The sequence below is a fragment of the Phasianus colchicus genome, chromosome 3 (assembly GCF_987193195.1).
Source record: "Phasianus colchicus chromosome 3, bPhaCol1.hap1.1, whole genome shotgun sequence".
NCBI lineage: Eukaryota > Metazoa > Chordata > Aves > Galliformes > Phasianidae > Phasianus > Phasianus colchicus.
Genome location: NC_143438.1, coordinates 38,307,151 through 38,320,126, shown reverse-complemented (window position 1 = coordinate 38,320,126; position 12,976 = coordinate 38,307,151). Strand labels below are relative to the sequence as shown.

The following is a 12,976-nucleotide window of genomic DNA, read 5'->3' as shown; positions in this document are numbered from 1 at the left end:
ACCCAGCCATGTACACTAATACTACTGTGTTCTACTGAGGGGTTTCTGAGGCACTGTTTGTGAGGACTGTTCTCAGTATTATGAAAGGAAGGAATGAAACTTAATGACCTGGGAAAGTGCACAGTGTGGGGGAAGGAGATCCCTGTCAGGTAGTGGTGCCTGCAGCTAAGTCCCAAAGAGTTTGGAGAAAGCTGTCAAAGGCAATTTCCCATCCTAAATCCAGCCAAGGAAAAGGATCCTCTGAACAAAGTGACATTCCACCAGCATTTTGCTGCTACATTACATTTTACTATGGATTTTGGCTTTTTGTTTCACTTACCCTTGTCTAAGAAGTGTCTGTTCCCTTGTGAAGGAGTTGCAAGAGCACAAAGGTAATCTGGCAATGACAGAATCACTGTACCTAGGGGTAAAGGCACCAGATCTATGTCTGGTGATCCTAAGACAGGATCATTGATATAACCATAGTCACATCATTCCTGGCTAACACTCACTCTGGCCTGCAGTTAAAAAATTGCTAATTATGAAGATTGAAGTTTTCCCAGATGATCTGTTCCATAGGTTCACTGTTTCTTACTATTAGAGAGGCTCTAACATCTTGTTTATTGGCTTAAGCTCATTTCTTGACATATCCACCAGGAGACTTTGGACAGAACAGTTTACTCCTACTTTTTTTATCATCCTCTTTATGTTTCTAAAGAGTCACCATGCCCCTCTTTCTGAGACTTCCCCCAATTTACTCAAACTTACCTCATACACCAAGTCTTCACAAAGTGGGATGTACTTTTTCCCATTTCCTGTTCATGTTCTCTATACATAAGATGCATCATGTGTCCCCGACCCTTTCACACCATTCTTTCCTTCAATATTTTCTCCTCTGTCATCTTCACAACTTTGTGCTGGGACTTGCTCTGGAATTTGTGTGTCTTGTTTTGTTCTGCTTTCCTGCTTTTGCAAAGGATGACCTTTATAATGCTGTCTCCTAGGCTAGAGGAGAAGCACAGACTGAACACAGCTCGTTAAAATAGGATCTCTGGAGTCCTAGTTCTGGATGAGTAGCACAGTGCCTTCAGAACAGCCCCAGGCAAGACAGCTGACCTTGTCCTCTCTACAGGCTTTTCAGTACTTGAATGATTTTTAAAATCGCAGTTTATTAGAATAGTGGTGTTTGTTTTTAACTAATACCAGTTTGAAAATTTGAGCTACTTTTGGGTAAGTGTCAAGGTCTACTAAGCATGTCTCATTGTTCTGGTCATGGGCCATCACTTTGAAAACATAAGTGCAAGGGACCACTGCTGCCCGGAAGTAGTTTATGTAAAATTAGTGCTCTCACACTTCAGGAGTGTGGTAAGGCTGAGGGATATACAGATAAAAAAAAAGATTAAGTGTTCTTATGTGTCTCACACCCACAAAACAGTGCTGTCAGTCTTAAGACTGAGGAACTGTTGTGAGCTGTGGGCCATCACAGGTTGTTGGTTTATTCTTGTTTGTGAGGTCTTCATGCCACAAGCAGCTCACAGGTATATTACCTAGTTCTGATACTAAATACATACAGTGTTTTCTGAACCTGTATGTCAGATTCTCTAGCCCCTGCTACAAAGTTGGAAAGGGAAGGTTAATAATTTTAAAGAAATCTAGGAGCCTTTATTTATGTAACTGTTTGCAAGATCAGGAATTCTTCTCAAAATTTCCTTTTGTTTATAAAATTAATACGGAGTAAGAAATCTCAAGGTCTTGATATTGTTCAGTGCAAAGGACAGATTGTTGGCATTCCTGGGCATTCTGCTATCTGGCAAAGTTGTGCTTCTTACCAAGTGCCCTGATGTTCAAGTGCCTGAGGGTTTGCTCGTGCAGGAAAAGTCAGTGTCATTTTCTTCACTGCAGAAAATAAGTATTCACATTGGAACTAAACGTGGGTACAAGTATTTTGCTCTAGTAAAGCCCTAAGTAACTTCACATAATTTTTTCCCAGAAAGTTAGCTATGGCACAAGTAATGTAACACACCATTTGGGAACATCAGAACGGGGTGCTTTGTACAAAAGCAGCTCTCTGTGTGACAATGTTTCCCTGTTTGAGCTTGGTTTTTGATACTGAAGACTCAGTCTTCACTTTTAAAGCCCTTATTCTACCATGAGAGAAAAAAACAAACATCTTGCATGTCTTTATCCGCATCCATCCCACCACCTTGTTAATGATTGATATTAGTTCTGCTGCGCTTCCAGTTTTCAACTTCAAAGCACCATCTCATCCTGACAGAAATGCATAGTAACTCAGAGCATGCACTCAGACAGATGCTATCTGAGCAGGCAGGCGAATGACGTGCTGAACATTGAGGGGAAAATACAGGAAAATAAACAAGAATGAAATCAGGTAATGTAAAACAATTTCATATTTCAAGAGATATTAACAGGACATGCTGCACCTGCAGTCATGAATTTCATTTGCATAGCTGGAAAATTGTGTGCTATGAATGTAATACAGTGGGTAGGAGGGATGGAGGAGAGACAGAAAGCACAGGCTGCCTCACATACAGCATCCGTTAGCAGTGGTTGTGATGTGGCCTTTGCAGTTCTGCCTTCTGTATCTACTCCACCCTTTGCAGTTCTTGTTGGCTGACCCGAAGCAGGTGGTATAATTCAATGAGAGATTTCAGAGTTCTCTGGTGCACAGTAGTATCCACATGTCCCAGCTCTGCACACTCCTGCACAGCCTTCTGCAACTGTGGCTGCAGTGGGAAGGAAACCAGTGGTCCTCTGAGGCTTGGAGAAAACCAGCGACGGAATATTTTGTCACAAATGACCTGAGGAAAGAGAAAAGAGCAGATTGCTGACTTGCAGGAGCTGTAACTAATGCCCTGTTGCTTCCCTGGGACTGCAGCCAAATGTCTCTATTCTTGTATCAGCTGAACCCATAATGTGTCTAGCCATTCAAAGAGGAAGATAAAGAAAAGGAACTTGTATAGAGGCTATCCTCCAGCTGAGGCATCCCCTTGTGCATAAGAAATGGTGAGGGTAGGGAGGGGAGAAACAGGTGAAGCACAGCTGAGCTGAGCTCCCCCAGCCTCTGTCCTGAATTAGTATGTTGCAGCAGCGCAAGTTGAGTGAATTATAAGACAGCTCATACCAGGGCCACATACCCTAAGGACCCCCCTCTCCACTTCGTCTGTGTGCTCCATTTGTAGAGCAGAGAATCACAGCCATAACCTTCCACTGCTTACAGGTAGACAGCCTGGACTTCACTATTAGTGGAGACAGTAATGACAAATTCCCCACTCCTCCTACTTCCTATCTGAGGAACAGGGCAAACAGCATCTGCAGCAGCTATGTGGAAAGACAACAAATAAATGGTCTGCTTGCATGCCCCAGGATGTAATTTCTGCATGGGACTGGCACTTATGTGGCTGTGTTTAAAAATGTATCTACATGCACTGCACAGTGTTCTAGTATATATACAGTACATTTTATAATCAACGTGATTTTAAAAGAAAGGGAAGCATAAAGCAGCTGTCTCTACTCACTTGCAAGTTGTTATTGGCTCTCTGTGCTCCACATCTTCTGATTTTCAGATTGCATTTTGAAAAGCAATCAAAAAAATTACAATCTTCATCTCCTGTGCAGTTCTGTTCAAGGATGTCCCTCATTTTGGGTTCGAAAAAAGCCATATCCACATCAATGGCCACCACCTGTGGATCAAAACATCCCATCAAAACAGGCAGAGCACAGGCTGTGGCTAGGGCTGAGCAAGCATTCTTTAGCTGCTTTCTCTGGGAAATGCTGTGCAGAGAGCACAGCAGAGAACTGGGATCTCAATGAAAGAGCTTTCTTTCGCTTAACTGAGTAGCAGTAGTCTTATGAATACCACATTTTAAACAAAAACAGCCAATTCTCAAGACAGCAGGAAAGAGAAAATTATCTGTGGACAGTATGCATCCCTGGGGTCAGCTGGATTGATTTGCCTTAAACCAGAACTATCTGACTTGAAGACTGAGTTTCTTGTTTTTGCAATTTATGCAGATGGCAGCTCACCCTTTTAATTATGATGTCACAAGTCTACCCACAGGCCAGATGGTATCATTTTGCAATTTGCCTTTCCAGACTAAGCCTGTGCCTTTACCATTGCGGAGAGGAGCACTATGGTGCACGGTAGTACCCGCAAGTGGCATTGCTCCTCCAGACCTGCCATTGCATTCAGTGGGTTTGTACCTGTTCAGCTGTAGAAACAGGTACCTGCAGTTGCTTAAAGCTAGGGAAGCTGGGACTGCTAGTTACAACTTTAGTCATTTATTGTGCTGCTGCCTGGGATAGATTTGAAACCATTCCGGGACTGAGTGGCTGAAGTCTCAATTTCAGTGTCACTCCACACATGGATACTTCACTTCAAAAAACCTCAGAAATCAGCAAGGGAAGGAGGGAAGACAATAAGGTGATGGCAGCTGCCTGACTGTAGACTGACTTTGGGTGAACACAGTGAAAACAGTCACCATATAGTGCTATGAATGCAGCCATCAGCACAACTTCAAAGCCATGCTTAGCATTTAGCACTTAGAACATTCAGAGAGTCTTGTAGGGGCCGAAATAATTTTGCAGGTAGGGAAACATCTGTGACTTGGGCAAAGCAGAGTTACGTGGGCACAAAGGATAATCTCATTTTTAAGATTCAGTCCCCTGAATAACACGTGATACTGCACTGTGGCTGGAGCACCAGCTGGATCATCTTCACTAAACTAAAGATGTCTGGTCTGGTAGTGGGCCAAGCAAACCTTCCACAGGCAAAAGAGCAAGGTCTAATTTTCATGTTATGCTTTTATTTATTTATTTATTTATTTTTCCTTTTTCTTTCCCCAGGGAAAATCTTAAGGTGATGAGGCATAGCTTAAAAACTCGAGTATTTTTAAGCTTTTTGGAGAGCTTGATAGTCATGATGTAGCCTAGGGAGATTCACACGTTTCAACAGGCTGGTTGTTTTTTATCTTCCTAAGCTTTCTGCACTTTTGATGTTCGCTTCTTCAGAGTTTCTTGTATCTGGCCAAGATGCATTTGGTGCAAGAACAGGGCAAAGAAGCACCAGAAGTAGTGCAGAATTTCCCCAGTCTTTTGGTCACTGCACAGACTTCCTTGTGGCTCTCTGCCAACTCTGCATCTTTGACAATCTTGTCATTTGTTCTGTTAGGAAAAAAAGCTCTCAGGATGACTTACCAAGGCAGTGGTCTCTACTCTCCTGTACCATAGGAACAGCACGCAAAGGCTGAAATGAGGGCTGGAGAGCTATCCCTAACATTTGAAAATAGTTCTCAAAACTATTGCATGCCAGGCATTTCTTTGAGCATTAGCAGTCTCATTACTGAGATAAGTAATAATGGTACTATTATGGAGTTTTATTATTATCCTATACAGAGTACAAAAGCAAGCAAGTAAAAAATTGCTTCAAACAGACAGGAAGGAATAAAGAGAAGCTGCCTTTTTTGTGTCCCAATTCTGGCAATTGACAACACAGCCAAGAATTTCTACTTCTCACTCTCCTCCCACAGTCACTCAGCAGAAGCTATCTCTGTTTTCCTTCTCAACTTTCTGGCTGTACGTGTCTCTTGCCTCAGCCAAGTGGGGTTACAGGAGATACCATCACATAACGGGCTGTAAGTAATGTGCAACTGGGAGAACCATGTGTGAGCAACAGCTTACTTTGTTGTTTTTGTTGCTGTTGTAATTAATTCTCCTAGAAAATGCTACCTGAGAATGATTTACTGTACCAGAAGATGACTGCTCTCTCTTCTAACCCCAGAACTCATGGAAGAATCCTGGAGAACCAAGCCTCACCAGGAGGACTTGTAATGGAAATCACATTAAATATTCTCTCTCTTCTTCTAAATGAAATCTCATTTTGTCTAAATAGGTAGTAAAACAGATGCTCTAGTGTGTGTTTACGTGCAGCTACATCCTGGCATAACTGAAAAAGATAGGTAAAGCCTGCCTTGAAGAACCTCTGTTGTATTTCATTGCTTAAGCATTGGCATGCTTTTCTCAGTTTCTTGCCATAGTTCCCCACCCATTCCCTGTTCAGCTGCTGTACTGCACCTGAATAAACAATGTAAGTGAAGGGAAGGTGAAGGGGAATCACTCTAATTGCTCTTAATGACTATAAGTTTAGGTTATGTTTCTCAAGTGCTCTGAAGACTTGAGTGTTTGTGAGTTCTGATAACAGCATACAAGTTCCTGAAAACTCTTTATATTCATTCAAAGTGCAGAAACTCCATCAGTGTCACCGCAAATTGCAAGTCTGGTTCAAACACTACACAGTGGCTCCAATCCATACACACAATTCCCACTGAAATCGGCGGAATTCCCATCTGCAGAATGAATGCAAGGTATTTTCAGCAACATGGTGGTGTGCTGTATCACCACTTAGAAAAAACCTACAGCTATTCACCTCTGAGCTATAGTCATATAGTGAAAAATCGAACAGTAACAGTACCAAGGATTTTCATGTCACCATCCTGGAATCATTTCCATATTGAATAGGCTGAAGACTAAAGCAGAAAGATGCATATGTTTGTATGCAGGGAGTTCCCCTTGTGTCAGAGCAGAAGATTCAGCCTTAGCGTTCCTTTCAGCATCGCTACCAGAGATAATTACCATGACTCAAGTTACAGCTTCATTAAAAGCTTCCCAGATCTCCTTGCCTTCAGGAGGCATCCATCATCACATCCAAAGGATACGACCCTGTCAGTGTCGATACATTTGAGCAGGTGAAACAAATCAGAACTGAATAAATAGTCCTGAAAACTAGCAGCAGGATCTAGTGCTCTGAAGTAGCTGCACGAATTACAAAGAGGAAAAGCAGTGAAGAAGCTCCCATGTCACCTTTAAACGTTTGTTTTACAAAAGCTTGGTGGGAAACTGTGTGAGGAGGGAACTGTCGTTTTTTTACACTGCCACTTTCAGATTAGAATTTAACCTCAAATATCCACAACTCAACTCCAAAGCCCCAGCTTACCGTAAGATCATGCCTGATAGCAAAGTTTTCTGGCTTGATGTCACACAGGTGTAGGCGATGAGAGAAATCATTATCAAAATGTTGCACCATGTCCAGAAAGCTGAGTGCAATGTCAATGATGGCTCTCACTCTGCTTCTGTGGCCAGCAAGGGAGGGACCTACTATGTTTTCCAAGGGAAAAAGAGTTTTGTGCCAGGCATGTCCAGCTGTAAGATACTCCACGGCATAGAAATGTCCACAAGAGCCAATAATTCGTAGCACATGTTTGCTGAAGTCCTGCAGCAAACTGAAGAAAATGTATTCTTCCTGCTGGATCAAAGACCACATGCTGGCCACCTGCGCTTTCCAATGTGGTCCCTTTCTCCTTGTCCACAGGGGCCCTGTGCTATTGTTAGACAGTTCTAGCCCCAGAACATTTTTTACCTCCAAGGCTACCATCAGCAAAATCTCTGTTTCAGGAATATCCTGTGTTTCCACCTCATCCAGCATGCTGAGATGCTGGTAGCTGGAGAAGATTTCCTTTTTGGATTTCAGGATGATGGGCTGGCCTCTCCAGTCAGCCTGGATGACCTTCTTACCTCTGTCATAGTAAAGGCAGTGTTTGTACACCAGCTTCTGCGCCACACACAGGTCTTCGCAGAGGTCGCCAGTCAGGGCTCCACTGCTGTAGTCAAGGCACTGGATTGAAAGAAAAGGAACATTCATATTCATCATCCTGTGGACCACTTAGAACATCAGAAAATCTGTGAAGGTTCTAAGGCTCTAAGTTGAAGAGGGCCATAGTAGTTGTGAAGCACGCACCTTCTACAGCTGGTGGGTGATTCAGTGGCTTTTTGGAAGGCTCTGGAGACTTCTCTTACTGTGCAGAATCTTGCACCAAAACAGAGACTTGGGGAATGGTAGAAGGGCAGGCTTTTTTGAGGGGCTACTACTTAAGTTTTCACTACATGGAAGTTCAGTGGGACAAACTTTCAACATATTTAGGTGTGCTACATGAGATCCTGGGCCGTAACAATTTAAGATATATGAGATGACTTCCAATGTAACTCAGGACTTCTCTGGAAGGCTCAGCACAGTGTAATGTAGACATCTCCACTTAAGCCATAGGGGGGGGTAGCTGGGTTGCTGGGACCCTCAGCAGTCCTTTGGGTGTCATTTCTGCATTCAGTGTGCCCTGAATAAAGCAGTAAGAAACTCTTTCTGCACTGCTTCAAAACAAAGAGGTTGCACTCCAAATCTCTTTTTAAATATGTACATGTTATTGAACAAAATGACTTGCCTAGTTTTCATATGTACTTATCACTGTCCCTGTGACATTTTTATATGAACTGCATAGATACTTTTAAAAAAAATTAGAGGAAGGCAATCCATTGCAACCTGGGAACTGCTGTTTGATAGTTAAGTGGTCACTGCAAATTTGTAAAAGAATTGCAAGGTTTCCCTCACCAGTCCTTCCCTAAACTCGTAATTGTTTCCATGCCGTCACTTCCAAAAGTGTAGGCCGTTCCTATATTCCTGTGGGCATTCAGAAATGCAGCTGCAGGGACTACTTTGGGCAAAGCAGTAGAGGGAATGATCAGCGGTCTCTGGTGGATGGGGAATGCACTGTGGTGGTGAAGAAAGCCAAACAGCTGGGAGGCGGCTTGACAGTGTCAGCCTTCTTCATTGCTTTCTGGCATTTAAACTTCCATTGAAACAAACTGGCAGCTCCTGCTGCACATAGAATGCTCACACAGGCTGCCTGACCCCCGCCTCATTTGTAACTTGCCGTTACATAAACAGGAAACATGAGCATAAAATTTAAGCAATGTATTTTCTCAGAGTAGCCTGTGAGGTGTTACACCAAGGGAATGCATTCTGATGCCAGGCAACAGCCTATGTTAAAAATCACACTGGAGAGCGGGTGCAGGATTATGTCCGAAATCCAGGAATGATGCAGGAAATGGTGCTAAGTTGGCTGACACACTCACTGGGTACAGCTCAGACAGGCACAGAGTATACACTGCAATGTTCTTGCAGCCCAAAAGAGAACATCCAATGCCAGCAAGGGCAGCCATGTAAGTGAACTCCTTCAGTCCAGGGTGATGTACCTCTGTGAAACTCACACATTGGCATCCACAGGATGCTCTCCCTGGCAGACTCCCTGGGCTGTCAGAGCACACAGATCAATGATCTTGTTTGTGAAAACCTGCTTCTGTGAATGCAATACAAGTTTATTTTCCCTTTTTAAGTTGGAAATATGTTTTGTTTTGGAGCTTAAACATAATTACATTTCAAATCATTGCTCTTCTGTTGAGAAAACTATAACCTAATTCTTGTTATGCCAGAATTGAGAATTGAGGACTCAGTCCTGTAATTGGGTCCACATGAGTGAACCCCTGCCCTTGTGAACATTTTTACTGTGCCACGTTAACTCTTAGGGGGCCAAATGCACATACATCTCACGTCTAGTAGATCACAAGCCCAGGAGACTTGCAGTCAAATGTGAACATGCAGCTTGTTTCCTTGTGTTGCCATCATATCATACGTAACAGCAATAATAAGAAAAAGCAGTTTGGAAAAATAGTCTCACATTTCCCAGACATAGGAGCTGAGTCATTTTTAAACACGGCTGCAGTTCAGGACTTGTCTGCTGTTCCATTTGAACCAGTATCTGACAAACAGTCTGAGTCTTCTTATACTGAAACTCCGCAATATTTGCAAAGAGAAATTAGCCAAGGAGTTCCTACTTTTATCATGATTAAGCACAGATTAGCCTTCAAGTATCATCCTCTATTGATCACCAATGCAAGAACTTCAAAAAGGCTTCCTCAAATAATGAAAAGCAACTGAGCACTCTGAACAATCTTCAAGAGTGTCTACTCACAGAATGTAGCAAGTAGTTGAGTTTAAAGTCACTCAGTGACTTTTAAAATGTCCCCATTTTCCTGGACATTATAACCTCGAAGGTCAGCAAAGACTGACTTCAACTTCATGTTCTCAGTACTTCAGCCCAGTTATTCCAGCTCACTGTTTTATGCTTTGCCATATGCATAATGCTTTAAGATCAGTTCTTCAACTGCCTCACTATAATCACTGTGTTTTCAGTGGATCATTTTTGTGTTTTTACTCCCACTTCATTTTTTCTTTCCAATCTTCCCCCATCCATCTTAGCAGCACCAACATCAAAACTGAATGCTATGGTTTAGCACTGCAAAGGTAACTGCCCTTCCCTATTTCTCACTTTAGGACACATACAGAGCTCCTATCTCCCTTTTTGGCACATTCTGCACTGATAGCTCATATTGAAGCAATTGTTTGATCCCCACATCCTTTTCCAAAGTTATGCAGTTTCACAGGGCAGTCTTCCATCCTGATGGCATTGCTCCCCAGTGTATCAGCATGTCTTAAAGTCATTTTTGTGGACTGAAAACTTTTAGACAGGTAATTCAGATTAAAGATGGCCTCTGTTATTTACCAGCTCAGGAACCTTTTCACCAACTGCAACTTTCACCATACAAGATTTTACTTCCTCACAATGACTGCTGACAAAAAGGAGAACTAGAGTCCAAAGAAATCTAGGAATGGTCCTCCATGCTGACATCTCTGTCCTAATGGCTGAACTCAGAGATCTGCTGAGATAGTTTAAATCTTCCTAATGGGCGCCCTTTGAACGCCACTAAGTATCAGACTTTTAAACCCCAAATATGGAAATGATACTAAGCAAAAAGCCATATAGAAAAACAGCTTTACAACACAAGAATGCAAATAGAAGCGGGGCTTGGACTCTGTCATCTGTTTCTGTTTAATTTGCCTGCATAATTTTTCATAACCTCAGTACACCAAGATAAGCTAAAAATCTGGGGTTAATTTCAGGTAAGAGTTTAAATTAATGTAAGCCTTACCTAGAATTTACATTAATTTATATCATTTACTGTACCACCATCACTTGGTATATATACATGAGGCTTGAGTTCTGTCTTCTTATCATGTACTTTCACATAAATGCAATACTCATCAAGGTTTGGGGGCATCAAACTCCTCTACAGAAAAAGAAAATTGATCACTATATGATTTAATTTGTTCAGTATAAGCAAAACTGGGACTGGTTTTAGAAAAGAGGAAGCAGTCTTATGGAGAGCTTAAATTCACCTCTGCAAAACGCACAGGGCTTCCTGGGCCACCCCAGAACAATACACATCCACATAATGGTACATTTTACTCAGAAGATGGACATCAATCCATAGAAATACCACTTACAAGGGCATATACTCATGCAATTTTTCACCCACTTGTTTAAAATAGCTCATATTCTGATCTCCTATGGAATATGGTACAGATGACAGGCAATGTAGTTTCCCTTGGAAGTCAGTTTTACGTTGTAAGAGGTGTGATACCACAGCTACCAGATCGTTTGCCAACCAACTGCACATCAAACAGCTGTGGGACTCACACAGTGATCGGGAGGTGTATAAAGACCTATCTCTGGGCTGACGGTGAAGCTGAGCTCATTTTCTAACCATTCCACTAGAAGGATAATCCCTTTCTAATGCCATTTGGGAAGGCAGTGGGTTGCACACCTTGAGAACACAGATAAATACAGCATTCTCAGCCACTGTTCCTCCTCTATCATACAGACATCAGGGCATTTTATGAGCAATACTTGCTTGCTTACTGCAGACTATTTCATTTCTATCAGCATTCCTCCTTTCCCTTTTCTTTTCCTTTTCCTTTCCTTTCCCTCCTCCTTCCCTTTCTCCTTCTCTTTCCTTTCTCTTCCCTTTCCCCTTCCCTTTTCCTTCCCTCTCCTTTCCCTTTCCCCTTCCCTTTAACCAACGACACTACAAATACCTTCATTAAAAAACAACCTCAAAGCCTTAACCCGTGCTGCTCTTCTTTTCCAAGTGCTTCCCACACAACCGTAAAATCTGCTCTATTTTCTTTCTTTTTCTGGTCTCTCGATGCTATCGAATATTCATAAATCCTTCCGTGAATCCCGAAGCGTCGCGTCTGAGATGTGCCAGACGTGAGGGGGACAGCGCGAGCTGCGCACCGTTCCCAAACAGCCGCTTTCCCTACGAGCACCTTCCCGACCGAAGCACTCCGGGGCGGGCTGCCCGCTCCCGAGCGGCCCCGGCAGCGGACCCACTCTCGGTGCTGCGGGAGCCTCCCGTCCGCAGAAGCCGACGGCGCAGCCCCCGTCGGGGCGCACGTACCAGCCTGGCCAGAATGCGGTGGCCGTCCTCGTCCGTGCAGCGCTCGGAGAAGACGCTCCCGTGGAGGAGAAAGAGCAGGGCGCTCAGCACCACCCAGCCGGCGGCCCAGGCGAGTAGGAACGCGAGGGTGCACCGGCGCCAGCCTGCGAGCCGCAGCCTCCTCCAGCCCGGGATGCCCCTCATCTCCGCGACCGGGCCGGGCCGCTCCAACCCCGAGCGCGCCCTCTCCCCGCTCCGTGCCGGCGTCCATCGCCCGGAGCCCCCCGCCCCACCCCGCCGCCTCCCCGCGGCCGCCGCCCCCGCCCCGGGCCGGTGCCGTCCCCGCGGAGCCCGGAGCTCTCCTTTTGAATTGAAGCCACGTAGTTCCGCCTTCTTTTGTCTGCTCTCCCGGTGCCAAGCGGCCCCTGCCACCGCGGATGGAGCTGCTCGGCGGCTTCTCCCCCCCTCCACCTCCTCCTTCCCCTCCAAGTTTCGCACCCGGGAATAAAAGGGGTTTTGAAAGCGGGCGGGGGCTGCTGTGGGAACCTCTCCTCATCCCGGCGGCTGCCTGACACTCTGAAAGGGGCAGTCCGGAGATGGACGGCTCTTGGAGAGAGCTCCCGTTAAATAGGAGGGAAAAAAAAAGAAAAAAAAAAAAAAAAGTTGTTTATTCTGCAGTAACTTCGTCCAGTTTTATTCTGCCGGCGATGGGTGCCCATTTACTAACGCTATCCCTATGATGGGCTGCCCCTTGGGCTGCTCACAGCAGCTCCTGCTGCTCCGCTGCCTCATCCCGTGCTGCTGAGGAGCTCTG

General features: G+C 44.3%; 1 protein-coding gene across 1 annotated transcript; it reads right to left on the bottom strand.

Moving 5' to 3' along the window:
- Nucleotides 1-1,708: 1,708 nt before the first annotated feature.
- On the bottom strand, nt 1,709-12,436 carry DIPK1C (divergent protein kinase domain 1C). Its single transcript, XM_031589037.2, has 4 exons — nt 12,184-12,436; nt 6,989-7,666; nt 3,516-3,680; nt 1,709-2,798 (listed from the first exon to the last, which is right to left on the bottom strand). The coding sequence occupies exons 1-4, from the start codon at nt 12,364-12,366 to the stop codon at nt 2,583-2,585; spliced, it is 1,242 nt and encodes a 413-aa protein (XP_031444897.2). The 5' UTR covers nt 12,367-12,436; the 3' UTR covers nt 1,709-2,582.
- Nucleotides 12,437-12,976: the final 540 nt, after the last annotated feature.

Bases quoted from the DNA above. Each gene is read 5' to 3' on its own strand.
- DIPK1C (XM_031589037.2), bottom strand. From the start codon at position 12,366: ATGAGGGGCATCCCGGGCTGGAGGAGGCTGCGGCTCGCAGGCTGGCGC. The intron at 7,667-12,183 runs GTACGTGCGCCC...CTTTCAATCCAG, and splicing joins ACCGCATTCTGGCCAGGCTG to TGCCTTGACTACAGCAGTGG. The intron at 2,799-3,515 runs GTGAGTAGAGAC...CTCTTTCCTCAG, and splicing joins GAGCCAATAACAACTTGCAA to GTCATTTGTGACAAAATATT.